At 41.0% G+C, this 27,723-nt stretch overlaps 1 protein-coding gene across 1 annotated transcript; it reads right to left on the reverse strand.

Moving 5' to 3' along the window:
* Positions 1 to 998: 998 nt before the first annotated feature.
* On the reverse strand, positions 999 to 26,197 carry chek1.S (checkpoint kinase 1 S homeolog). Its single transcript, NM_001088570.1, has 13 exons — positions 26,081 to 26,197; positions 25,449 to 25,527; positions 23,262 to 23,485; positions 22,220 to 22,284; positions 21,596 to 21,665; positions 15,121 to 15,309; positions 6,691 to 6,795; positions 6,129 to 6,224; positions 5,857 to 5,956; positions 5,108 to 5,291; positions 4,452 to 4,583; positions 2,955 to 3,056; positions 999 to 1,658 (listed from the first exon to the last, which is right to left on the reverse strand). Exons 2-13 carry the CDS (start codon positions 25,511 to 25,513, stop codon positions 1,566 to 1,568), a joined length of 1,425 nt encoding a protein of 474 aa, NP_001082039.1. The 5' UTR covers positions 25,514 to 25,527; positions 26,081 to 26,197; the 3' UTR covers positions 999 to 1,565.
* Positions 26,198 to 27,723: the final 1,526 nt, after the last annotated feature.

Raw genomic sequence — 27,723 nt, forward strand, 5'->3', positions numbered from 1 at the left:
TGGTAAGATAAAAAGGTGAATTTTTGAAAGTTAGAAGACTGGAAAAACTCCATGATGACCTGTTCATACTGAGATCAAAAGGCTGGGACACAAATGGAAAGAACACGCTTCCTATATTTGAACTGGGGGTGCGCGGACTCTTCCATTTACTAGTCAGTTTTTATATCTTTGAAGCCCGGATATATAAAGGAGTTTATCTCAGCCGTGTCAGAGGGGGCAATTGCTGAGGCAATGGTATTCATCCCCATAGTTTTTGCTCAAGGGGCATAATTATCTGGAAACTTGAGATCCAAAGGACTTCAAAAAAACTGGAGATCCAAAGTATATCCTGTCGAGTTTAAATAAGTTTGTCAGATCTGCATTTTCCCAAATTGGTTAAATAATTAAAACAGTAAAGTATGTCCTAGAACACATGGATACAAAAGTGTGCCAATGTATAGCGTGGGACATATCAAAGGTAGCCAGAAGGATGTTAAACAAATGAGTAGAACACTCCAAGTAGGATAAACACATGTACACTGCTTTAGTAGTTACATAAAAGACAAATAGATATTCACATTGCTTATGTTTTTCAGGTTCAGAGATGTTCCAAAAACATTTAGCCACAACAGTATATCTATTGGTCCCAATTACCATCACTCAATCAAAGGTTATCAATGACTTACATACTATACGAATGTAATCGAACAGTCGTTATAACAAGTTAGCCATTTGTTTTTATTTTAAAAATATATTATATAAGACTTCACATTTCAATTTGATTTTTACAACTAAAGGCAGTAGATGAAGTTTCCTTATTGTGTAGAAATACTGTGAGGTAATGAGCCACATAAGTGAGAATACAATAAAATGGAACAAATCAGACCTTTTAAAGGGGAAAAGATATTCATATTGTATATTGCATAATGTGACTACGTCTCAAGTTCCATGTTGAGATTTAGTGTGCTATGTTAGTAATTTGATGTTTTAACATCCTTTAAATGATGGTGAAAGACATATTAAGTTACGATTTTATTATGAAGTGCACAGAATAATAGGCATACAGCCCTTACAACATACTTAAAAAGACTAATTCTATCTAAATTGAAATTGTGTAATGGCCATGGTCCTTGTGCATAAAGATACAGTAACTTAATTGGGTAAGTACATGAAATAGCTGCATCCCTGAAGTGGACAAAAACTGCCAATGTAAACAAAACCAACAGTTAGTGATAACAAGACTTGTGATTAATTGGTCCACTGAGTACCCTTAAAAGGAACCGGAAAAACGAACAAATAAGTAAACTCACAAAAGGGAGAAATCAGTGAGTAGTACACTGTGCTGAGGACCAACTACAACTCTAAGTCATTTCCTCATTTTTGAGAAAAGTTCAAGCATAGCCTGATCTTCGTATCATTTATAATCACCAATGCCTCTAATCCACAAGCTGAAAAGTTATTGTGTACAAGTGCCATCCTTGGTTGGAGAACAAAAAAAATGACGGACGAGCAAAATATTAAATAGCAATGTGTGGAGGAGGGTAATGGTCCAAACAACATATTCCGATGTAACCTTAAATTACAGATCAAGTGGCAGACAGAACTTTTTGGACTGCAACAACAGCATCCATCTTCTTTTTGATCTTCAGAAAATGCCTTTTGAACTCCAGCCCATCACCCTTGAAAAGGAAACAGAACAAGAAAATAAAGGATTTACAGGAATGATTAAAACAGAAACAAATGTCAAATCAATGAAGGTGCAGATCTTCTTCAGTGCTCACAGGAATTCCTTGTGTTGCTTAAAACTGGGTATATGTATAGTACACAAATATCAAAAAAAAAAAAAAAAAAAAAGGCTGTACAGCATATGTGCCCACACCAGGGCAGTGCTTGGGATACACTGGAGCATGGATGGTGGCAACACATAATGCATGAAACAAAACCTATGCATGGTTTTTAAATATATATATTCATATATTCTAGTGCTACTTTCTGCATACCATCCTACTTATGACCAAAAATCTTAAAGGAAAAATCAACCTGTGGGGAAAAAAAACCCTACCCCAGGTAGCCCTCCCTCCTCCCCCCAGGCTAACTACCCCCCAGGGAGATACCCCATACTCCATACTTACCCCTCGGTGCAGATTCTTTCAGCGAAGTTCCACGTGTCCATCTTCCGGCTCCTCAGTAAGAGAGAGGCAATTTCCGTGTAATTCGACACATGCGCAGTTGTCGCAAACAAGCAAACTGCTCCAACTGCGCATACGCAGAAATACTGATCTCTCAGCCAGCTTACAGAGGAGCCGGAAGACGGACGCGTGGAACTTTGCTGGTAGAATCTGCGCCGGGGGGGTAAGTATGGAGTATGGGGCATTTCCCCGGTTAAGAGTACTTTAACAACCAATATCTGTTCTACCTTTCCTTGTCATTTAAGTGTAGAAAAGGGATCTTTCAAAGAAAACTAGCCAGTAGCAATTGAAGTGACACCGGGGGGTTACTTTTTATGGAGATTTAAGAGTTGGCAAGGGATATAGTAAACATTTACCTTCAGTGAAGTCATGGAACCACCTCTGCTAAAGTAACCAACGGTATTACTACATGGACATTAAAAAAAAAAAACCCACAACAATTGCAACACAATGCATTCTACCACCGATATCCCCAAGACTGAATTTTTTTTTTACTGTGTATTAATATTTTAACTATACACTAACACTTAGGCAGATTTATCAAAGTGTGAATTCAGAACTCGGCAAAGAAAAACTCCATTACTAAATACTTTCTAAAAATCCCATAGGAATGAATAAAGAGTTTTTCTGTGGTGAGTTCTAAATTTACACTTTGATAAATCTGCCCCTAAATCTTTCAGAACACAATTTATAAACAAGAGAAACGGGCAGACAAAGAGTTGACAATTAACGACATAGATGTTTTGCAATTTAAACACGACAGAAGACTCAAAGCATTCAATATACCTTAGAAAGTCTAAAATCTAACAGAATCCGGTCTTCCATTTCCACAAGGTTCACCTTAAATATTAATTTATTATTTCTTCTGTCAGTAGTTGATAGGGTCACCTGTTTTAGACACAAAGTAGTTAATCAGATGCACTCATGCAATTGCCTTGGTAATCAATAAACCAAATGTTCCAGCACCAAAAAAATATTAAAGCTTTAAAGGCTTTGTTATGTTTATTGAACTAAGCTCAACAACCAATTAGGCTACATATTTTAAAAATATTCAGCAGTGCCTCTGAATATGATTAAAGTAGCAACTAATCTTTTCTGCCAATTCACAGCAAGTTATCACATGCTCCGTCAGTAACCTAAGCATAGGGAGCAACAGACAATATAAATTGTAAACACTAGGGTTCACTAAAAAAAACAAAAAAAATCCTGCACTAAAGATATGGCTGAATTCCATAGCTACATATGAATGGTCATATTTGAAATCTGAGCAAAAGCTTGAATACAGAAATTCTTGAGTATTCTTCCATACAAACTTATTCACCTAGTAAGTGTGTGCTGTTTTTTTGTGAAAAGTTTGTGAAAATCAACTAAATAATGTGAAAGTAATGAAAAGATCTGAGCCAGGGAGTCCCTAATTAATAAATGGAGATGCAATGGAACTATAATATTTAACAAAAAATGACTTACAGGCAACACCATATAGGACCAGACTCACCAGCAGATGATAGCGCAATTAATCAATAATTAATTAGTCCAAAATATGTATTATTTCTTGAGCTAAACAAAGCTCTGGACCTTGCAAGGTAGATAAGTAAATTAAACAGTGTACAGATAAGAATTATTTTACTATGCAGCTAGATAATCTGTGCACTGGAATCAAATAATCTACCTTGCAAGGACCAAATACGAAGTAGCAACTTTCGGGTTTAGCTAAAAAAATAATAAAAACATAGTATGCTCAGAACAAACCCTATTTCTTGTACACATGTTGAAAAGGGGTGTACTGACCTTTTATGCAATGACTATTTCTGCAGCAGATCCACAGAGGCTGCGACTAAGCTGTTGCTACAGAAATGCCAGTTAGATAAAATACAAACTCACCTTCAGCACAAGATTCTACAAGACAATTCTTGACTTGAGTACAAGTCAAGTTCCCTTTTCCTTATTCTAGGGATGCACCGCATCCAGGGTTCAGTTCGGGATTTGGCCAGGATTCAGCCGAATCCTTCTGCCTGGCCAAACAAAATTTGCATATGCTAATTAGGGGTGGAGAGGGAAATCTCGTGACTTTTTGTCACAAAAAAGTTAGCATATTAGCATTAGCATATTTTGTGCTGTTTGCTACAAATAAAGCTGTAGAGAGGCAACGGATTGATATGATTTTTTTCTTTTTCTTTTTAATAAATTATCTCTATATCTATTGTATGAGCATTTTCAAATTTACTGGGTTTTTAAAGGATCTATTCCGATGTCATAGCTTAACTGAATGAAGAGGGTACTTACCTCGTTAGCACAAGACTTCTTTAAAACATATCCCATCTTTTCACAAGTGTCCATCAAATTGCTATAAGAACTTTCGGCATTCACTTTTGTAAAGAACCTGGTCATCCTTTTGACCAAACGCTGCCAAACATTCTATACAATTGAAAAAAAAAAATTAGACTAGGTTGGTTGAAAAATGTAAACTTTTTTATATTTATATAACTCTGTAGATGAGTAAGCAGCCCTGCCTTAATGCACTACCCCAAAGGAGGCCTAAACCCTAAAAGCCATACAGTCAATGTATGTACATCATTACGTAAAGCAGTAAAGCTAGGAGTCCTAAAAGGACTATGGCACAAGTGGTGTTCTTATTCATAGTAAGAGAAGGTGAGCATATTCTGAAGTAAATGGGTGGAAACTATGTGGATTCCTGGCAATATCAAGTTTTCAATATCTCTGAAACTGCCATCCTTAGCTTCTGCCCTTCAATTGGGTTTAGCCTCATAAAAAAATTGCATTACATTTACTTAGGTACTAAAATCACAATAGAAAATTTCCAAAACCAGTAACATTTGCTAGATAAAACATATACGTTGTTCTAATATTTTTCTTAATTTGTGCTAAACTAAGAGGAAGAACAAGTGGCTGAACCTCATTTGTACACTAAGGACCCATACCTGAGAGGAGCCTGGAGTACCAATCAACTGGCTGTTCAGCAGCATGTTGTCAGGACAGGCAGGCTGAGAGAAACTGATGCCTTTTCCTTGAACTAAATTGTTTATGTCAGAACTATTGCTGTCCCATGTTGCCAATGCAGTCCGTGGCTCTGGTTGCGTACTTGAAAGTGCAGTTTTCTCTTCGCTAAATACAAGAACAATAACAATGTATTAAATGTTAAAAGAGGAAAGCCACTAAGTGCATGCAAACAAAGCTAAACATTTACTAACCTAGGATCACCAGTCCTTCTGCATATTATTTCTCTTTTTATATTTCTAAATGGTCAGTCTCTTTTTTTACATTGAGTAACTCATCAAATACTATGCTTAGTCTCAGCTATTTCATCTATACACATTCAGAATGACTATAATCAATGCCAACGAAACAACTTTCCCTAACATAGAGCTACTTTGTTCTATATATAATAGGGAGTGGAAGATATAAGCTTAGGCAAGGAAAATGGATGCATCAAATTACAAAATACTGTATGTGAAATATGTACATATAATGTGACAGAAAATAAGAGCATGTTATTAAAGTTTGTGTAAAATGTTAAATGGTACAATAAGGAGTGTGTGTTGAAGGCATCCCTTTAAAACATTCAGTATCATTTTAAAATAGTTTCATACATTTTTAGGCTTGCTGTCTCAAGTATCACCAATCATGTACCAATCATATATACTTTATGTTTCTTAATAAGGAAGCTAACCTGTGAGAGAAGTGTGAAATATCTATATCTGATCGAATCTGCTTGCAAAGCACTGAAGAATCTGAAGAGCCTCCGGAGATAACGCGGCTTCTCTTAAGTCCTTTTCGGGAAAGACACAATTGTTTATAAAAAAGCATTAAGTATTTTTGCTTCATGGTCTGATGTGAAATCACAAGTTAATTTGAACAAACTATGTTAGAAGTATGAAGGAGATGAAACTTGAATGCAAAAAGTGCACAAAACTGTCCATTTATAGATTTACCAAAACAAACCTTTTTTGATTATTTCTGTAAACCAACGGTCCTTCTTTATGTCTGGAATAGTGATTCTGCTTTGTGGATTTTCTGTTAACATTTTACCCAGCAATGCTAGAGAAAGTATAGACATTGGTCATGGTCATACAATGGACAAAAAATGAAAACTAAAATTGTCCCTAAGGGAATAGTATGCAACTATAACATTTTAATCAAATACTTCTCATCTCTGTAACTAGTAGCTTTAGGGCATCCCCATAATATAAAAAGTACATTCATCTATATTGAAAACCTTATTTATCAAAGGGTAAAATGGTATTCCTGAAATTATTAACCTGTTCCTGACTTTTTGCCAGAATTGTAAAATTTAAAGCAGTAAAATTCCACAGATTTGCATAGACATGAATCTTGCAGAGCTTTGCAATATTTGTAGAACTCAATAGATCAGTTTTTACAGACAAATAGTTACCAACCAGCACATATACTACATTGTACTTTATGGTAACAATGGATGTTCTAAAATATACAAGCCCAATATAAAACGGTTATTTTCTATTAAATAAGGCAAAGCGTCACTTACCAAGAGGGGTAGCACTAATTTTTTTCCATGGAGTGAGATAATGATTTTTTTCCTTCCAATCACAATACTCCTGGCATACTTCGTTTGGTTGATCCCATGGTAACTCTGAAAGATTTAAAAGGAACTGTACTTGAAAGAAGTAGTTAATATAGCAAACATTACAACTGTTTCCCATTCATAGAGGAGTGTATTTCATGGTAACCATTTCATTAAACTTTTTCCCTGTAACTAGTAAAATAAGTAGATATACCCATAAATACTTAAAATTGATTGCAGCAAAACAAAATATATATATTTAAGTGTTATGGCTTCTCCAACAATTTCAGTCATTAAATGGGTAGTTCACCTTTAAAGTAACTTTTATTATGTTATAGAACAACCAATTCTAAGCAACTTCAATTGGTTTTTAATATTTATTTTTTTTATAGTTTTTTAGTGATTTGTCTTTTTTTTCTGATTCTTTGCAGCTTTCAAATGGGCATCGCTGTCCCCTTCTAAAAAAAACAAATGCTCTGTAAGGCTACAGATATATTGTTATTGCTACTTTTTTGTTACTGATCCTTCTATTCAGATTTCCAGTCTCTTATTCAAATCAATGCATGGTTGCTAGGGTAATTTGGGTCCTAGTTACCAGACTGCTTAAAATGCAAATTGAAGAGCTGCTGAATAAAAAACTAAATAACTCAAAAACCTTCAATAATAAAAAATTAAAACAAATTGCAAATTATCTCAGTATATCACCATCTACATCATACTAAAAAGTTCTCAAAGGTGAACAACCCCTTTAACTTATCAAAAATAAAGCCTATCACATCAAGAACAGATGCGCAATGAAATTTAAGAAAGAACATTTTGTTGCCCACCATTATTCTTTGCTATGGCAAACAACAAAACATCCCTTGTTTTCTTTGCACAGGCTAACATACAAATCTCCAGAGGTAAAACATATGCAGTGCTTCCGCTTTCCGAAGCTGCCTGTAGTTTTAATGCAAGGAAACTTTGGGCAAACTTTGTGCCATGCTATTTTTATATTAGGTCAGAATGGTAGTAGGTAGTACCATCCATTGATAGAAATTTACATACAAATTAGTGGTGTGCAGGGTCACATGATATATAGAATTGAGAAAAGGAAGAAAAAAGTATGTCCCATGTCATTGCACCTTCCCACAATTTTAACCTGAGATCCCACTATTGTAGGAATAAAACTTAACTTTTACTTATGAACAGCTAAAATTACTATGAAAGGAGCTTCTTATTTTTTTAACTGCTAGATGGGAAATTGGCTGGGACTGGTGAATGGGCGGAAGGGTTGGTTCAGGGTGCTGCGATACGCTGACATTAGCTTAATTGTACTCTGCCGGCTGGCTACTTGTGTCCAGTTTCTATGGGCTAACTTCAAAGGAAGGGTGGTGCAGGAGGAAGCGGGGAATGCACCCGATACCGGAAGGTCTGTTCCTCCTCTTATCACTCGGATACCTTTCTCTGGCCACGATACAGGGGGTGATATTGATGTGAAGGGCAGTGTGGGAGGAAGCAGATGACAATCCCTCCTCGCTGTAACTTTACTTGAACTGTCGCCAATGACAACCATGGTCATTTGCGTATATATCTTATTATAGGCATCTCAAATGAAGGGTGCTTGTTGTGGCATTCTGGCTGAACACCTACCACGCTAGGTCCATTATCTAGGTGCCAATATAACCATAAATACCACCCATTCCGCTCGTATACGGAGTTTCACCAGCACTTACTGTTGGGTACATTTATTACTGTGGTTAAAACCCATACCATACTCTCAACTTTAAAATACCGTCTAATAGCTGCTGACTCCGTGTCTAATCAGCTTCCTTGCCTAACCTTGTTTTTAATGCACACATTATTGATTCATATTAATTTTAGCTGGTCATAAGTAAAAGTTAAGTTTTATTCCTACAATAGTGGGATCTCAGGTTAAAATAGTGGGAAGGTGCAATGACATACTTTTTTCTTCCTTTTCTCAATTCTATTTTTAGGTGGGAAATCAAGGGACATTTTAACATCCACAGTGGGCTAGATTTAATGCGGGCAACAAAATGTCCCATGTACCACTTCCCTTACCCTAAAAACAATCTAATAGAGTTAGAGGCCCCAACTGCTTATTTGGTGATATCAGTGACATGAAGAGAAAATAGGATTACCAATGCACATATAATCCCCTACATAATGGAATTCTGCTTGTCTGTGCATTGGTAAAATATCTACCTTGCAAAGTAAACAAAGTAGCTTCTATTTCTCTGTTTAACTGAAGAGGTATAAAAAAAAGCACAGATTTTTGGTGATTAAAACAAAAGACAATTACGTTGGCGAAAAGGAGAGACTTTAGACCTCTTACTCAACATCTGCGAGCACATGATGTTCCTTATAGATGGGGGTTTCCCTTCAAACTAATTGTTTCTGTTAAAGGACAGCAGCACATACTCTCCGACTTACGGAAAAGCAACAAGTTTTTGACTACTCTTGGCCTGCCGACTTTGCCGGCTTCCGAGGACGCCGGTGAAGCACGACCGTCTAGGATGGCTCCGGAATGGGAAATATCTCGCGCTTCCAAGACCCGTCCACTATCTACTCCCCCGCCAAGTTTGGGCTCTCCTACCTGAGAGTTTCCGCAGGCACGGACTCTCTGATTTTGTGGGTTGTTCTGAAGATGTTCGGGACCTGATCTACAGTTTTTTTTTTTTGAGTTTGATATGCCTTGACTGTGGAGGGGCGGTCTCCTCTACGGGTGTTTTTATTGCCTACGACGCTATCCCCGACACTGGTATCTGGATGAGACTTACCCATAGTGTCCCGGTTACCAGGTTCAGGTAACACAAATGTCTGTACAAATTTTGGGTTTTATATTGTTGACTGTTATTTTTGATTTTATTTTTTCTGAGCTCTTTTTTTCTCTTTTTTTATTGACCCACTCCATTAGCCCAGGTCGACAGGCCTATTTGGGCTGTTCCCGCGGCTCTCCCGGGGGATTGACAATGCTAATTTATAGGCAATATTTGTTACTTGGTTGGTATATTTATGCTTTTGGAGAATTGTTTTTTACACTTACTCAGGCCATCTTTTTTGGGAACATTGGTGGCTGTCCACAGGGGCAGGGGTGGTCCCTATCTCGGCCTGCAGCTGTTAGCTGAAAGTCTAGTTGGGTGGTTTGAGTTGGGCATTGTTTACTTGTTTATTGATATCACTATGCAAGGTTTCCTTTTGCCAACGTACGAGCCCATTAGCAGAGCATTCATCTCACACCCTTAGCATGGTCCGGTTATTTTCCCTAAATGTAAAGGGACTTAATAGTCCCAGGAAAAGAACATTGGCGCTCCGGGAAGTACGGAGATTTAAGGCAGATGTGGCGTTCCTTCAGGAAACGCACTTTAAAGCGTCTGACAATAATACGCTCAACTCCTCGCATTACTCTAGGACCTATCAGGCATCTGGCCCTCACAAAAAAGCAGGCGTTCTAACTCTGATTCACAAAGATTGTCCTCTGACTATAACAAAACAAGTAGCGGATCCTTCTGGTCATTATTTGCTTTTGCAGGGCTCTTACGTTGGCACTCCGATAACTCTGATCAATGTCTATGTCCCTAACAACAAACAACTCCGCACGATACGCAAAATATTATCCCTGGCAGACAAATACCCTTCCACTATCTTGATAATTGGGGGGGACTTTAATTTGGTTTTTTCAGAAAAGTTGGATAGGGATTCCTATCCGTCTCGCTCGTCCCAGGTTCCACAGAAAGCCAAGCAGTTTCGAGCTGTTCTTAGATTTCATGCCCTCTTTGACCCTTGGCGTATCAATAACCCTAGGGACCGTAGATTCACCTTTTACTCCTCCCCTCATCAGACTTCAATGAGACTAGACTATTTTTTTGTTTCACAACATTGCCTGAAGTATCATATTAACACCTCTATTCAAGCCATCTCTTGGTCGGATCACGCCCCTATTACTCTGTTTATTTCACTCCCCCCAGTGATTCCAAAGCAGTCTCATTGGAGATTGAATGAAACACTCCTCAACGACCCCAACACTAGAGAAATCATAGGGAACCACTTGACCGAATATTTTACTCAGAATAAGGGATCTATTAGCTCTTTAGCCTTGATATGGGAAGCCCACAAAGCCGTACTTAGAGGCCATATTATCTCAATCTCCACAGCCAAGAAACGTAATCAACAGCAGGAGACTCATGACTTAGAATCCAAATTGTCCCAGTTAGTATCTCAGAATCTACGACACCCAGACCCTGCAAAGGTCAGTGAAATCAGACGTTTACGTTCCTCTTTAAAACGTGTTGCCATGCAGGCAGCAGAGAAAACTCTGATTTGGTCTAAACGGAAATATTACCAAATGGGGAACAAAGCTCATACCTTATTAGCTAACCAATTAAAGCGACGCTCTCGGCAATCTCAAATTTTGACAATTCGGGCTAACAGTGGGGAGGCACTCCACAACCCGACTCAAATTTCGCAAGCCTTCCACTCCTATTACTCCGCATTATATAACCTATTCCCGACTTCAGCTCATTCGGCTAGCACCAAATCACAACATCTAGCCCAATTTTTAGATGGGTGTCATTTACCCACTCTGACTAGTGAGGACTTAGAGAATTTAAACAGGGACATTACAAGGGAGGAAGTTCTTGAAGTTCTGAAAGCTCTTCCTCTCCACAAATCTCCGGGACCTGATGGGTTCACTAATATATATTATAAAACTTTTCAAGCTACCCTTGCTCCCATTCTGGCTGATTTGTTTAACATCTTTTTACAGGGGAAGGAACAAATACCTAACACTATGCTTTCATCATATATAACAGTCCTTCCCAAGGAAGGTAAAGACCTATCGCTCTGCGGGAATTATAGACCCATAGCACTCTTAAACTGTGATTTGAAAATTTTCACTAAATTGCTTGCCCAGAGATTAGCTCCACTTTTGCCAAAATTGATTCACTCGGACCAAGTGGGCTTTGTTGTGGGACGACAAGCGGGGGATAACACCCGCAGGGCGATAGATCTTATTGATGTTATTCAATCCCGAGGCACTCCAGCTGTAGTTTTGAGTTTGGACGCGGAGAAAGCCTTCGATAGGCTGGATTGGACCTATATGACCCAATTGCTCCAGTCATTGGGATTCCAGGGACCCTTTTTTCCAAGCTATTAGCTCGCTATATACAACCCCATCGGCCTATCTAAAGTTGAATGGGGATGCTGGCACTCCTATTCCTATTAGGAACGGTACCAGACAGGGCTGCCCGCTCTCCCCTTTGCTATACGCTCTCAGTATAGAGCCATTGGCTGCCAAAATAAGGGAACACCCGGATATTTCTGGAATACTAGTAGGGGATGAAGCTTATAAAGTTTCGCTTTTTGCGGATGACGTCCTGCTTACACTCAGCAATCCTTCTGTTTCCTTACCCAACCTTCACCAGGTATTACAAACTTACAGTCAGGTGGCAGGCTATAAAATTAACTGGGCTAAATCGGAAGCTCTTATGTTTCACATTGGAGGATCTGCAAAGAGGACACTACAGGAAAATTTCCATTATAAATGGCAGACATCTCACGTAAACTACCTTGGTGTCAAATTAACCCCACATTATCATCAGTTATATCGAGCAAATTTTGTTCCTTTAGTAGCTCGCATATCGAAAGATATGCAGGAATGGGGGTCCTACGGTACGTCGTGGTTTGGTCGTATAGCGGCGGTTAAAATGTCCATACTCCCGAAACTATTATATTTATTTGAGACCATTCCAGTCCAAATTTCCCAAGCTCAGTTAGGCCATATTCAGAAGCTGATTTTCAAGTACATATGGGGCGCTACTAAATCTAGGATACCACGCTCAGTCCTCTTAGCAGGGAGGAGTCAGGGAGGCCTCGCTGTTCCAGACATAGGACGATATTACGTGGCTTCTCACCTGCGCCAAACTTTAGCTTGGCTACAGCCCCAAGCGCCAACTAGGTGGGCACGTTTAGAAGCTACTTGGTTATTCCCATACCATATCAGTACTTTGATATTGATAAATCATCCCAAAGTCCAACTCTCAGTTTCAGCCCCAAAGCCTATGAAATTTACCCTCTCAATATGGAAGCTGTGTCAGAGAAAATATCAAATTAGTAAATACCCATCAGCCTTGATATTGCTCTCTGGTAATCCAGAATTCAAGCCGGGCCAGGGGAAAGCATACCACCTAGACTGGGCAGCTAATGCTTTCCATAGGATCCATGATTTTATCAACCCATTGCGACAACGGCTGTATACATATGACGAAATTGCACAGAAATGTAACTGGAGTACTGGTAAAAGGTTGGAATATCTTCAGGTTATGCATTATATCACGACTTTATATGGACAGCAATCCCAGATACTGTTATCTCCATTTGAGAGACTTCTAGGCAGCAGCTTTCCATGTAAAGGCCTTATATCGCAACTATATAGCCTATTAAATGCCTTACCGGTTGAGCCATTCCCTAAACATGCCTATATGCAATATTGGGAAAATGCTTGGGGGAAGGAACTTACCCAATTTCAATGGGGAAAAATGTGGGAAAATGCTCGTAGAATGACTGTATGTACCCTACAGAAAGAAAGTGTGTATAAATCCATGATGAAGTGGTACCTCACCCCGGATCGGCTTTCAAAAATTTTCCCGCAAAGCAGCCCTCTCTGCTGGAGAGGTTGCCAGCATAGGGGTACATTATCTCACATTCTATGGGATTGCCCGAAACTGACTTGCTTTTGGAAGGCAATTGTTGATTTAATAGCAGCGGTCTTTAGAACCTCTTTGACTATAGAGATGCCTCATATGCTGTTAGCCCTCCCTATTACTGGACTCCAGAATGCTGCCCAAAAATGGGTTAACCAGGTAGCGACGGCAGCGCGTTTGGCAATCACTTCCAAATGGAAGTCTTCGGACATCCCATCACTTACAGAGGTTACATTCAGGCTTGAAAACAATAGGAGATTTGAGGAAATGACTGCTCGAATAAGTAATACACTACCACTACATGATAAAATCTGGGGTAACTGGGTTTTCTATATCACAACTAACAGAGTGGAGAGTGATTCGGCCTAAAACTTAGAAGTTGCAGGGGTGGGCCACTTATCTCACCTTTCTCATGTGTGTTCAGTATCACTTTGTGGGACTCATTCCTTATTTTTTTTTTTTTTTTTTTGTTTTTTCAGACTCTTGTTGCTTTCCTTTGTATGATTGTTTTGTTTTGTTTTTGTGACAGACTTGTTTATGTGTAAAACACTATGGCTAGTATTGTGCAATCTTATGCAAATGTGGGTCACTAACCCGATTGGATATGTCTGTATTTTATTTCTATTTTATTTTTTTTTTTTCTGAAAATCAATAAAAAATAAGTTACAAAAAAAAAAAAAACAAAAGACAAAAAAAGTATGTTTCAGTACAAGCCCTATTGATGTCCACAGCCAAAAAATAGTTGCAGTCGAAAATTGAGCGGTTTTGCTTTTTTTCATCTCAAGCAAGCAATAAAGCAAGGGCAAGTCACATTTAAAGATCACAAAAAAAGGTTGGCTGCTATTTCCTTAAAAGAAAAGTAAACCTAAAAAAAGTGAATGTAAAATTGATGCGAGTGTTATTCTGTACTGTAGTTTTGCAATATACATTCATTATTTATTTATTTTTAATTCCAAGATATTAAAGGATACATGTACTGTTAACATGAATGAATGCAACAGCGTCACCAGCTAGTCATTTTCCAACCAATCTGACCACCAAGTAGTGAAGGAAGTTGTCAGGAGAAAGGAAGAGGCTGCTCTGATGTTCTTCTGCTTAGAAAAAAAAAAATTGAAATCTTTCTTGAATCTTTCCCAAGCAGAAGAACATCAGAGCAGCCCCCTTTCTTTCCTGACAACTTCCTTGACTACTTGGTGGTCAGACTGATCAGACACGGACCAGCAGGTGGTGCTGTTGGAACAAAATTCATTCATGTTAGCAGAACACGTATCTTAATATATTGGAATGTAAAAAAAAAAAAAATGAATGTACAATGCAAAAGTTCTTAGAATAAAACTCATTAATTTTACATTCACTTTTATTTTTTAAGGTTTACTTTAAAAATATGTTCTCTGCAATGAACAAAAACTGGTCCCGTTTGCAAATTTCAAATATCCTTAGTCTTATCAAGGTCATAAGTATTGCGTTTCTAAATATTTCTGGATTTTTTTTACGTCTGCTCAAAAACTTCAAACATTTGACTAAATATTTGGAATCTGGAACATACAGATGCCTTGTCATAACTGTCCACACAATTACATAGGCATTGGGGAGAAGAAAAAAAAAAATTTCAAGAGTGAAGATATCATTATCATGCAATCAGAGATCACCAATATTTTGGGTATCAGTGAACAAATTTTATGGATCTTTGTACCTCCTGCTAACATGGCAGTCAGCACAATTCCACATGACCACACATCCACTGGGTCGGCATGAAAGGCCCTGGATTTAATCAGTTCTGGTGCAACATAGGGAAGGGTTCCACACATCTTGCTTAAAAGTCTTTCTTTGCCATTGTGTCTGAATACCGTTGCTAAACCAAAGTCAGAGATTTTCAGCTGATCTTTTTAAAATTAGAAGAAAAAAAAAGATAGAAATATTAAAATTAAGTTAAAATAAAAATATAAAAAAAAAAGTTCCACATAATATTGGGCCATTAGCTGCAATGCATACAATTTTTGGTATGCATTTAAATATAATGTAATCTTACCCTGCAGTGGCAAAAACATTGTATTTACTTCAGAAGCTCTTATAAAGTTGATCTAAATGTTTATTTGTCTATGGCTCAGGCTGATTATACAGGGTGTTGTAATGGGAGTGATGTATTTTGATTAACTACCTTTTCAAACAACTGCTCTGAAAAAACAATAAAAATAGATTTTTGTACTTACCGTTAAATCCTTTTCTCTTGTCCTACATTGGGGGACACAGGCACCATGGGGATGAAGATCCTGTTGCTTGGAGGATGGACACTAAACGGTTAATAAGCTCCTCCTCCTGCACTGGTTCTCATACCCTGCCTACTTCCTTTCCCCTCAGTTTTCGGGCCGAAGAAGGAAGGACAACCCTACTATCACCACGTGCAAACAGAAGAGGAACTCACACCCCCTTGAACTATATACATTCACACCTATACAGTGTGCTAGAAGAATTTAAATTTTTAACCTAATCAGGGAGGGAAGGCCTGTGTCCCCCAATGTAGGACAAGAGAAAAGGATTTAACGGTAAGTACAAAAATCTATTTTTCTCTTGCCTAGATTGGGGGACACAGGCACCATGGGGACGTCCCAAAGCTACCCATGAGGGCGGGACTTTGCACCCCAGTGCTCAGCTTACAACTGTCTGTAGCACCTTTCTCCCAAAGCTTGCCTCAGCTGAGGAGAAAGTGTGTATCTTGTAGAACCTGGAAAAAGTGTGTACCGAAGACCACACTGCAGCTCTACAAACCTGTTCAGCGGAAGCCTGGTGGCGTACTGCCCAGGAAGTACTCATCGACCTGGTCGAGTGAGCTCGAATTCCGAAGGGTGGAGGCCTATCCCTTGCTACATAAGCCTTTGAGATGGCCGACCTGATCCATCTGGAAATCGTTGCCTTCGATGCCCGGAGGCCCTTTCTTGGTCCCTCCGGAATGATGAAAAGACTGTCAGTTCTTCTTATACTTTTGGTAACGGATACATAAATACTTAGCGTACGGACCACGTCTAACTTGTGCAGCTTTTTCTCCATCTGTGTCTTGGGATGAGGACAGAAGGAAGGCACTACGATGTCCTGGTTTAGATGAAACTCGGACACCACCTTAGGCAAGAAATCCGGTGTCGGCCTTAGAATTACCTTGTCCTTATGGAAAATTGTAAACGGCACCTTACACGATAATGCTGCCAACTCTGACACTCTTCTAGCCGACGTGATGGCTAATAAAAATACTGTCTTAATAGTCAGAATAAGTAAGGGAATGTCCATAATAGGCTCAAAAGGCTGTTCTTGCATTGCTGAGAGTACTAAGTTAAGATCCCATGGAGGTATCGGGTGACGGTATGGTGGTGCCTGTCGAAGAGCCCCCTGCATGAAAGTCTTAATGTTAGGCCGCAACGCCAACTGGTGTTGGAAGAAAATAGATAGTGCAGATACTTGGACCTTCAAGGAACTGATGGCTAGACCCTTATCCAGTCCCTCCTGCAGAAAACACAGTACGTTTGCTTCGTTTAGGATCTGTGGGTCTTTGGAGTTAGTCTCGCACCATGAGATGAAGGTCTTCCATATCCTATGGTAAATCCGTGCAGATACAGGCTTTCTGGCCTTCAATAAGGTAGGTAAGGCCTCCTGTGGAACTCCTGACCTGGAGAGTATCAAGGCCTCAAGAGCCACGCCGTTAAATCCAGCCGTGGAGAATTCGGGTGAACGATAGGACCCTGTGTTAACAGATCGTCCCTGACTGGAAACCGAAATGGAGTGTCCGCTGCTAGCCGCATGATCTCTGCGAACCAAGGTCTGCGGGGCCAGAATGGAGCCACCAGTATCGCCTCTACTCTCTCTTCCTTTATTCGTCTGATGACTCTTGGAATTAGAGCGAGAGGTGGGAACACGTATACCCTGTGAAACGGCCAAGGTGCTACTAGCGCGTCCACTGCTACTGCTAGAGGATCCTTGCTTCTTGCCATAAAGCTTGGCAGCTTGTTGTTGTATCTTGACGCCATTAGGTCCACTTCTGGTATACCCCACCTTCTTACTATCTCTTGGAACACTTCCGGATGCAGACTCCACTCGCCCTGATCTACTGTCTCCCGACTGAGGAAGTCTGCTATCCAGTTGTCTACTCCTGGAATGTGTACTGCGGAGATGGCTGGCACATTCTCTTCTGCCCAAAGAAGTATCCTTTGTGCTTCGGCCAGCGCCGCCTGGCTTCTTGTGCCTCCCTGATGGTTTATGTAGGCCACTGCCGTCATGTTGTCCGACTGAATTCGCACTGGTCGACCCTTGAGATTGTGGGTCCAGTGTGACAAGGAGAGCCATATTGCCCTGAGCTCTAGGATGTTGATTGGGAGAGACCCTTCCGCTGGGCTCCATCTGCCCTGTACGGTGTGTTGTTCCAGTACTCCTCCCCACCCCTGTAAGCTGGCATCTGTTGTTACTACTGTCCATGTATGATTGGGGAACAGCTTGCCTGATTGCAATGTTGATGGTTGAAGCCACCACTTCATTGACGCTTGAACCGGAACTGTTATTAGTATCCTGCGGTCTAGCTCTGAACACATCTTTCTTTGATGTAATAGAATTAGTCTCTGCAATGGTCTGGTGTGTAACTGGGCATACGGTACAGCTGGAATAGCTGCTACCATTGTCCCCAGTGCTCTCATAGCTACCCTGAGTGGTACATATCTCTCCTTCTGAATGATCATTAATCTTGTGCGAAAGATGGATATCTTGGCAGGTGGGAGAAAAGCTTTTCCCAGCGACGTGTCCAACATCAGACCCAGGTATTCTGTCCTTTGCGTTGGATTGAACATCGACTTCTTGTAATTGATGATCCAACCTAATTGGGTCAATCTTTCTACCACGGTCTGTAAGTGGTTTGTCGTTAAAAAGTGGGACGGAGTCTTGACTAGTAGGTCGTCCAAGTATGGTATGACTCCTATTCCCTGCAGCCTCAAATCTGCTAGAGCTGCTGCCATGACCTTTGTAAAGACTCGCGGGGCTGAGGATAGGCCGAATGGAAGCGCCACAAATTGCCAATGTTCTCCTGCAGCGAAGAAACGAAGGAATCTGTAGTGGTTGGGGTGTATTGGCACGTGAAGATATGCGTCCTTGATATCTATAACTGTCATAAATTCTCCCTTCTCCAGGGACAGCAGAACCGATTGAATGGATTCCATCTTGAAATGTTGACGCTTGACATATTTGTTTACTGCCTTTAGATCCAGCACAGGACGGTAGGATCCGTCCTTTTTGGGCACGATGAACAAGTTGGAATAAAAACCTCTGCCCCTGTCTAGAGGTGGAACCTGCTGTATGACCCCTGAGCTCGTGAGATCTTTGAGAACTTTTCGAAATGCTGAACGCTTTGGTTCCCTCGAGGGCAGACGTGACACAAAGAATCTTCTTGGAGGAATTTGTATAAAGTCTATGAGATAGCCGTGGGAGACTACCTTCAGGACCCAAGGGTCTTGGACCCTTTGTTCCCACACCTCCCGAAAGTTTCTTAGGCGTCCGCCTACGAAGACACTCTCGGGGGTGGGCACCTCCTCATGCGGAGGCGGGTTTCTCCTGCGAAGATTTGGCGGTTTGTCTGTTTGAAGACCAGTTGTGGCCTTGTTTGATTGGGTATCTGGAACGGCTGGAAGATTGGTGCTTTTCCGTTTGTGTTCTCTGCCTTTGGCCCTGACCTTGACGAAAGGGCCGCAGAAAAGGTCTTCTCTTAAATGTGGTGCGCTTGGGTCTGTTTTGTGGTAACAAGGTACTTTTTCCACCCGTCGCTTGTGATATAATCTTGTCGAGCTCTGCTCCAAAAAGTTGTTTCCCCACAAACGGAAGACTGACTAGTGATCTTTTTGATGTGAGATCTGCAGCCCAGTTCTTCAACCATAGAAAACGTCTGGCTGCAATAGACTGTGCTGAAGCTCCGGCAATGAGTTTTGCTGCATCCAATGCTGCTTCGCAGATATAGGAATTTGCATCAGCTATTTGTGACAATAAAAGATCCGTAGACGGGTCCTCAGACCCAATAAGCTGTGCTACCTGCTCAACCCATATCTCTATTGCTCTTGACACCCACGCTGTGGCAAAGATTGGTTGAAGCGCCGCTCCTGCTGCTGAGAAAATGGCCTTACAGAATCCCTCTAGACGCTTGTCTATTGGGTCTTTAAAAGAAGCTGCGTCAGCGACAGGTATGGTTGTGTTCCTAGAAAGACGTGACACTGGAGGATCCACCACTGGTGGGGAGGACCAGAGGTCTGTATTTTCCGGAGGAAATGGATAGGACTGTGAAAAGCGTTTAGACAGTTGGAGCTTGCGGTCTGGAACTTTCCACTGAGCCTTAACAATGTCATCTAAGTGCTCATAAGCCGGGAAAACATATGAAGTTTTCTTCTGCCTTTTGAAAATATTTTTGCTAGGCTCAGCTGTAGCTGCTGTGTCTTCAATGTTTAATGTTTGTAACACCAGCTGTATCAGTGATTCTACCTCCCTTTGTGACCTGGGAGTATCCTGCTCCTGGTCTGACTCCTCCCCGGACAACACTTGCCCCTCTTCCCCTGACTCTTCCTCTTCAGGAGACTCAGGTGTCGGGGAACGAAACCGCTTAGAAGTAGTAGCCTGCACGCTCATCCTTTGTGGCTGACTAGAGAGGTGTTCCAAAACTTTGTCTAAAGTCTCAGGAATCCTGGCTAGATTCTGTAGACCAGCCAGTGAGAGGGAAAGTGCACGCACCAATTCAGATTCCGAGCTCGTCTGAGAAGCCGAAGCTATCGCTGAGCCGGATTGTAGGGCTGCATTGGGTAAGCTAGGAGCAGGTATACTACCAGTACTACAAGCTACACACTTTGGGTCAGAAGAGGCAATATCAAATTTTGTTTTACATGACGAGCATGCAAGGAATGCAATTTGAGATGGGGTGCGGGACTTAGGCTGTCGCTTAGCAGAAGGCATTTCCTCTACTCTATCAGTCATGTTATAGAAAGTTTGCCCTTCCTTAAGAAAAGGAAGCAGGCAGGGAACTGAGAAGTCCTGTGTCACCTGGGCTGTCCCTGTAGGGCTACCTGCATGGGTGAAAATGACATAGCTTAGTATCAACTAAGTAGACTGCCTAGGGAAGTACAGAAACGTACTTACTCAGGTTGCTGAGATAAAGAGAGCGAGTTGCGCTGATCCAGCTCGTGTCCCAAGATGGCGGCCGGAAGTGACGTACGCGTCGGTAAGGGCAGGGAAATCTATTGCGCCGTATGCCCCCAAAGAAAATGGCCGCCGCAGAGAGCACCTCCGCCGACGCCCTCTTCCAAGATGTCCGCCGGAAGAGACGCATGCGTCCAAGAGAGGGAACACGATCGCGCAGCATGCCCCCAAGTAAAATGGCCGCCGACGCTTCCAAGATGGCGGCCGGACCCAACGCGAGAACAGACACTAACGCCAGAGCGGGTAAGAAAACTATCCTACCCGACTCTGCTCCTGCTGGGGAACGCGCACATGAAGGGAAAGTATAAGGGGGTGAAAGGGGACAATAAACACTTACCCCTTTCGTTGCCAGCCTTCCTGCCCTATTTTGGTGCGTACCCCGTTCTGGGCTGCTGGTGCAGCCTCCGTGGAGCGGGAACCAGCAGCCCCAGGGTGTTGAGGGAGCCTCTGCCTGCAGACCTCCGTAGAGCGGGAAGGCAATCAGGGCACAACATTATTCGGCTGGTGGGGGCTCGGGAAAGTAAACTCAGGCCCCACTGCTGGCATGGCACATGAATAAATCGGCACCATTGCTCCCAGCCAGTAGCATCCGTCCTCCTTCTGAGGACACTAAAGTAAAACTGAGGGGAAAGGAAGTAGGCAGGGTATGAGAACCAGTGCAGGAGGAGGAGCTTATTAACCGTTTAGTGTCCATCCTCCAAGCAACAGGATCTTCATCCCCATGGTGCCTGTGTCCCCCAATCTAGGCAAGAGAAATAAGATCAAGAGCAAAGTGAAAGTGCTTACAGTATCACAGTTCTGTACAGTCTAGAGCAAAATACAAGAAAACCCCCAGAAAATGTATAATAATATGGTTAGCAGAATAAATGTCATCAATAAACCCTAAATGGACTAATGTTTAACACAGTTGTATATTGCTTATTGAAAGATATATATAGTTGTAGAGTTCAAATGCAGGTTTGTACCTCGTTCATCTAAAAGCAAGTTCTCAGGCTTGATATCTCTGTGAGTTATTCCAATGCTGTGCAGGTATTCCTGGAAATAAATTATGAATATCATAAGTATAGCTTTATAGACTGTGCCGAATAGTGTTTAGAGCATAAGGAATATTAACACGTCCAGTTTTACTCAATTCTGCAAAAGCAATTTTAAATTTCACTATCCTTTGGGTGCTGTGGTGTTTGCTTAAAAAAAGTACACTATATATCCAAATTATCTGGGCATCATATCTGTTCCAATATCTGCTGTTTGCTTACTTATGTTAATCAATTTTGGAAACATGGTTTACACATGTAAACCAGTATTAAAATACATAATTCAAGTTGAATGTTTAAAATCAAGGTTTAAAAGGTATTTGGATCTTAACCAAGCAGTTAATGGTTGGAAATCCGCAAGTGTTATAGCATGATCAGTTTCTAGCAAAAATCTCCTTCCAAAAATACCTTCTTGAGGTGCTTCTCATTGTTGTTAGTAGGACCTCATAAAAAATCCTATACATATTGAATTAACCATACGCCACCATCATCATGTACTGGGCAAGAGATTGCACACAGAATTATTTCAACTAATAACAATGTAAGGTTCCTTACCACACCAGCAATCAGTTGCTGAAAAAATTTCTGTGCATCTTGCTCAGGCATTCCAACATCAGGCTCTGTAATAATATATATAACAAATGTTCTTGTGCATGAACCAGCTCAGCCAATTCATATATATATACACTTCATTACACTTTTAAAAAAACGTTTTATGACTGTGGAGCAGTGTACACCAAATTAGTGAAAGGGAAGAGTCAACAGCGAATATCGGCCTGTGTATGGCCATCTTAATTAAAAGGACTGTTAGGGAAGTAGAGGCTGTTGCTTTGGAAGGATGTAAATTATTAAAGGGGAACGCAACAAAACATAACTTAAGCTGTTTGAAAAGTAAACATAATTTCAAGCAACTTTGCAATATACATCAATTAAAAAATATGCAAACTTTTCATGATTTTAATGGTTTCTGACAGTTCCCTAAGCCTAGTCCCCTGCTCTCCTGTTGATCTGCCTCACTACTTTGCTGAGCTGGCTGACTACTGTTACTGTGTATCAGCAGCCAGCATCCTCCAAACCCCTCAATTCCCTGCACATGTGATTTTAATAAGGAAAGGAACATCACAGTAAAATACATTGTGGGTTATGTAGTTCCTGCATGCTGTCTGTAAGCTGTGGAGAAGTTAACACGTGGATTTCAGCATAGAAAATTGTATTTATTCATACATTTTGAAACAATAGGTATCTGTGATTGGTATATTAGGGGTTTTTATGTTATGTGGGCCTCTTTATCAAATTTTGGTTTGGAAGGCGGAGTTCCCTTTAAGAACACATGTTATTTTGCTACATCCTCAGCATAAGTTATTGTAAAACTATAAGAACTACACTACAGATATTTGTGATGTAAAAAGTGAGACCATTAAAAGTTCAAGCATGGCAATAAAATAAAACCTTTAAAAAAAAGTTTAAGCATGGCATGTAAAGATTTCTGTTGGTAAACCCTTGTGCATGACAAAAAGCAAAAAATGATACATACAGAATATATCAGACAGCCAGTCATCACTTGATCAAATTACTTCTTCCAGAATCAATTCCGTACCTATGCGATCAAAGAGCTCACCACCTCGACAATACTCCAGAAAGAGGTACTGAATGTTGCCTTCCCTTCGATGTCCATAAAATCTTACAATATTTGTGTGACTGAGCATCCTATTGATACAGATCTCCTTTTTGATGTTTTCTGGGCAATCAGCTGCACGTGTCATGTCCACAATCTTCACTGCTACCGCTTCTTCAGTTTTCCGGTTCACTGCCAGCTGCACTCTGATATCCAAGAATCAAATGAAAGCTAAAGGTTAGGTATGTGCTTATGCCGATCCCATATAAAAGCATGGATGTAACATTTGTTAAAATTATAAGTGTTCATTTGTGTATTTCTAGACTTAGAAAAGTAACTGCAGTCATTTACCAACCTTTTCAGTTTTGTGATGGCTGTTGAACAAGCAAACAAGCATACTAGCTTGCAAAATGTAAAAGCAGCTTGAAAGAAAACATTTCATAGAAAATAATTAGGTACCGTATATACTCGAGTATAAGCCGAGTTTTTCAGCATCCAAAATGTGCTGAAAAAGTCTACCTCGGCTTATACTCGGGTCAGCGGGCAGTTGCCGATATTGCAGTCACTTTTAATCATTCCTATACCAACAGTTCACTTGGGGAGAGACTGCAATATCCCACAATGCCCTCTGTTGGTTTTATGAAAGAATAACAGTGCGCCCTCTGTTGGTTATTTCAAAGAATAACAGTGACTGCAATATCACACAGCGCCATCTGTTGGTTGTATCAAAGAATAACAGTAACTGCAATATAACACAGCGCCATCTGTTGGTTGTATCAAAGAATAACAGTGACTGCAATATCACACAGCGCCATCTGTTGGTTGTATCAAAGAATAACAGTGACTGCAATATCACACAGCGCCATCTGTTGGTTATATCAAAGAATAACAGTAACTGCAATATCACACAGCGCCATCTGTTGGTTGAATAAAGGATTAACAGTGATGGCAATATCACACAGCGCCATCTGTTGGTTATACGAAAGATCAGTGATGGTTTTATGACACACAGCACTCTCTGCACAATTCTCTGTCACCATCAACTTTGCAAAGAAGTCCGGTCGATCGCTGGGGGAGTCTCTTTGGCGGAAGGTGCGCTGCTGGGAGACAGGGCTGTAGTTGTGTCTAGGCTTATACTAGAGTCAATAAGTTTTCCCAGTTTTTGTAGGTAAAATTAGGTACCTCGGCTTATACTCGGATCGGCTTATACTCGAGTATATACGGTAGTTAGTAGGCAGATCCACCAAAAAGATGATCAAATCAGACACAAGTCGTATAGACTAGGGATGCACCGAATCCACTATTTTGGATTCGGCCGAACCCCCGAATCCTTTGCGAAAGATTCTGCCGAATACCGAACGGAATCCTAATTTGCACATCCTGTCCCTAATTTGCATATGCAAATTAGGATTTGGATTCGGCTGTGCAGAAGGATTCTGCCGAATCCTGCTGAAAAAGGCCGAATCCTGAACCGAATCCTGGATTCGGTGCATCCCTAGTATAGACTGAGCCACTGCTGGAGGCACCTTGCAAATATCAGTGGCCATGCACACATAAGCATGAGGCACACCATAACCAGCAATATTATTGAAGTAAAATGCTGTCTTTGCAGTGGAAACTTCTACAGTATACAGAAGTTTTCCTTCTTTATCAAACCCGTTTAGAGGCAGAATTAAAATTGTTAATAGAAAGAGATTGGGGCTATGATAATTCTTTTAGGGGTAATATTTTTATATATTTCATGAACACATAAGGTTAGAAAAAAAAGGGCCTTGTTCTGTACTCAGTGGCGGACTGGGATGCCAGGGGCCCAACAGAAAACATTAGACTGTGAGCCCACCTTAGACCATGGACTCATTTTCCAAACTATTATTCCTACTCTCCTCACTCAACCTCTTTATTATCCTAGTCTTTTATATCTACTTAATATATTCTTCCATTTGTAAGCATTTGTTTCCCCTAAATAAATAGGGAATGATCATAAAATCTGCTAAATGGTTAGAAGCAAGAGGGCCCACTGACATCTGGGCCCACCGGGAGTTTTCCTGGTGTCCCGGTGGGCAAGTCCTGTACTTTTTTTGTTACAACTGCCTCTGGAAATTAAAATGACAAAATACACCTTCCAGAAAGGGGTAAAGAGGTTAATTAAAAAACAAAAAAGGTACTCACTCTCCATATGCCCCCTCTCCAAGAGTCTGGACCAGATCCCAGTCTTCAACAAACGGAACTGCCATTTTGTTTTTATTATCTGCCAAAGCAACCAAGATGATTTATACGACACTGGATGTTTACACAGGTTGCAAGGGAAGTGCATAAAAACATTCTAATTTGACAAATATGAAATATTGCTTCAAAACAGATAATTTGTAATATATATATATATATATATATATATATATATATATATATATATATATATATATATATATATATATATATATATATATATATTTTTTTTTTAATGAACTTATTCTGTTGCCATACTGCAAAAGACAAGCACTTGGACAAAAAGACACTTAACAGTATGCACAGAGAGGAGCTCACAAAACTGTAGTGATGTTTAGTAAGCAAAGAGTAAGAGCACAACACCCAACCACACTTTTACTTTCATTCTCTCTGCAGTTGACTGAGCGCAGCCAATTGGTTGTTATAATTTACGATTTTTCATTTACGGCCAGGCCTTTCAGTAACAATAACAGCAATAACTGCGCTTTCCCTCTCATCCTTCTGTGTAAACTATTCTTTGCGTGCCACTAACTACGACAGACATTGGGTTATGGCATCTAATCGCCCAGCAATACCGCTTTGCCCGAGACAGTCACGATTTTCTTTGAACAATCCGCAATCCCGGACAGCTGTTTAAAAGTCCCGCACTGCCGCGAAAATTGTCATTCCTTGGCTCTTTCCGGACAGCTAATTGATACGTCACACGTCTCATCGCGCGAGACGTCAGCTATATAAGTGCATGGAAACGCTACATGACGGGCAGCATAGGGGGAAACAAGTGGTTGGATAGGCTACATTCAGGCTTGTCAGGTTGGCGGTCCAGCCAAATTGGTCTACTAATTAAAAGCCCAGGCGGTTTTGAAAGTACAAACAAGCCATGGTACGGATTTGGGCTACTTTTTGGCTAGTTTGTACTTTGGAAACCAGCCAAAGTTTTTTCTTGCACTAATGTGCCAAGCCTGCGTCTCCCAATGCATGTTGTAGTTTTTGTTTAACAATTCGCCAAGTTTAATGTAAGACTACAATACCAAGCATGCAATGGGACAGACTTGTGTAGAAGTCTGAAGTTACCAGATTTTGGGCTCTGTACCCCAGTCTCCTGTCCCTCTTAAAGGAGAAGGAAACCCCCAGGGCGCTAAACCCCTCCCCCCCTCCCCTGTGCTGCCCCCCCTCCCTCCTCCCCCCTGGCCTACCTGTCCCCCTGGGCAAATGCCCCTAACTTTTTACTCACCCCTCTGCGCAGGTCCTGTCCACGGAGTACGCAGTCGCCATCTTCTCCCACGCGCGTCTTCTTCCTGCTCTGATCGGCGTTTTCTGGCGCATGCGCAGTAGGAACAGGTACCGGTACGGCTCTACTGCGCATGCGCCGAATGTCACAAAGTTTTCCGATTTCACTTCGTGACATTCGGCGCATGCGCAGTAGAGCCGTACCGGTACCTGTTCCTACTGCGCATGCGCCAGAAAACGCCGATCAGAGCAGGAAGAAGACGCGCGTGGGAGAAGATGGCGACTGCGTACTCCGTGGACAGGACCTGCGCAGAGGGGTGAGTAAAAAGTTAGGGGCATTTGCCCAGGGGGACAGGTAGGCCAGGGGGGAGGAGGGAGGGGGGGCAGCACAGGGGAGGGGGGGAGGGGTTTAGCGCCCTGGGGGTTTCCTTCTCCTTTAAGCATTCTCCCGTTTTCCAGTGACTTTCCTCAATTTCAGACAATCTTGCGACAAAAATTTGCTGGCCACCAAAATGTCTAGAGATTGACCTGTTATACCAATATTTATTAAAATTGTATATGTATTAGGACCTTATGGGGCCCCTATACCTCCTGGGCCCCCCTCTGGTGATGGGCTAATCTGTGCCATTTCACTTCATGGGAAAATTTGTGGAATTTCAGAAGCAATCTGGTTGCTAGGGTCCAATTTACCCTAGCAACTAAGCAGCAATTTGAAAGAGAGACCACAAGTTCAATAGGAGAGGTCTGAATTGAAAGCTTTTTTTCAATGGGGTCCATGACCCCCATTTGAAAGGTGGAAAGAAGAAGACGGCAAATCATTTACAAACTATAAAAAAAAAATGAAGGCCAATTAGAATTAGCCATTCTCTAACACCCCTTTAACTTAAAAGTACAATTCAGTTTTATTGTTTAGTGTGTCCACTTGTGCCCTGGACCCGATTTGTGGAGAGGCCACCAAGGCCTGGGCCTAGGGCAGCAGTATTTTAGGGGG

This window comes from Xenopus laevis, chromosome 7S (assembly GCF_017654675.1).
Source record: "Xenopus laevis strain J_2021 chromosome 7S, Xenopus_laevis_v10.1, whole genome shotgun sequence".
Taxonomy (NCBI): Eukaryota; Metazoa; Chordata; class Amphibia; order Anura; family Pipidae; genus Xenopus; species Xenopus laevis.

Bases quoted from the DNA above. Each gene is read 5' to 3' on its own strand.
- chek1.S (NM_001088570.1), bottom strand. From the start codon at position 25,513: ATGGCAGTTCCGTTTGTTGAAGACTGGGATCTGGTCCAGACTCTTGGA. The intron at 22,285-23,261 runs GTACGGAATTGA...ATATTATTACAG, and splicing joins TGAGCTCTTTGATCGCATAG to AGCCTGATGTTGGAATGCCT. The intron at 15,310-21,595 runs GTACAAACCTGC...AATTTTAAAAAG, and splicing joins CTTGCTTTTAGATGAACGAG to ATCAGCTGAAAATCTCTGAC.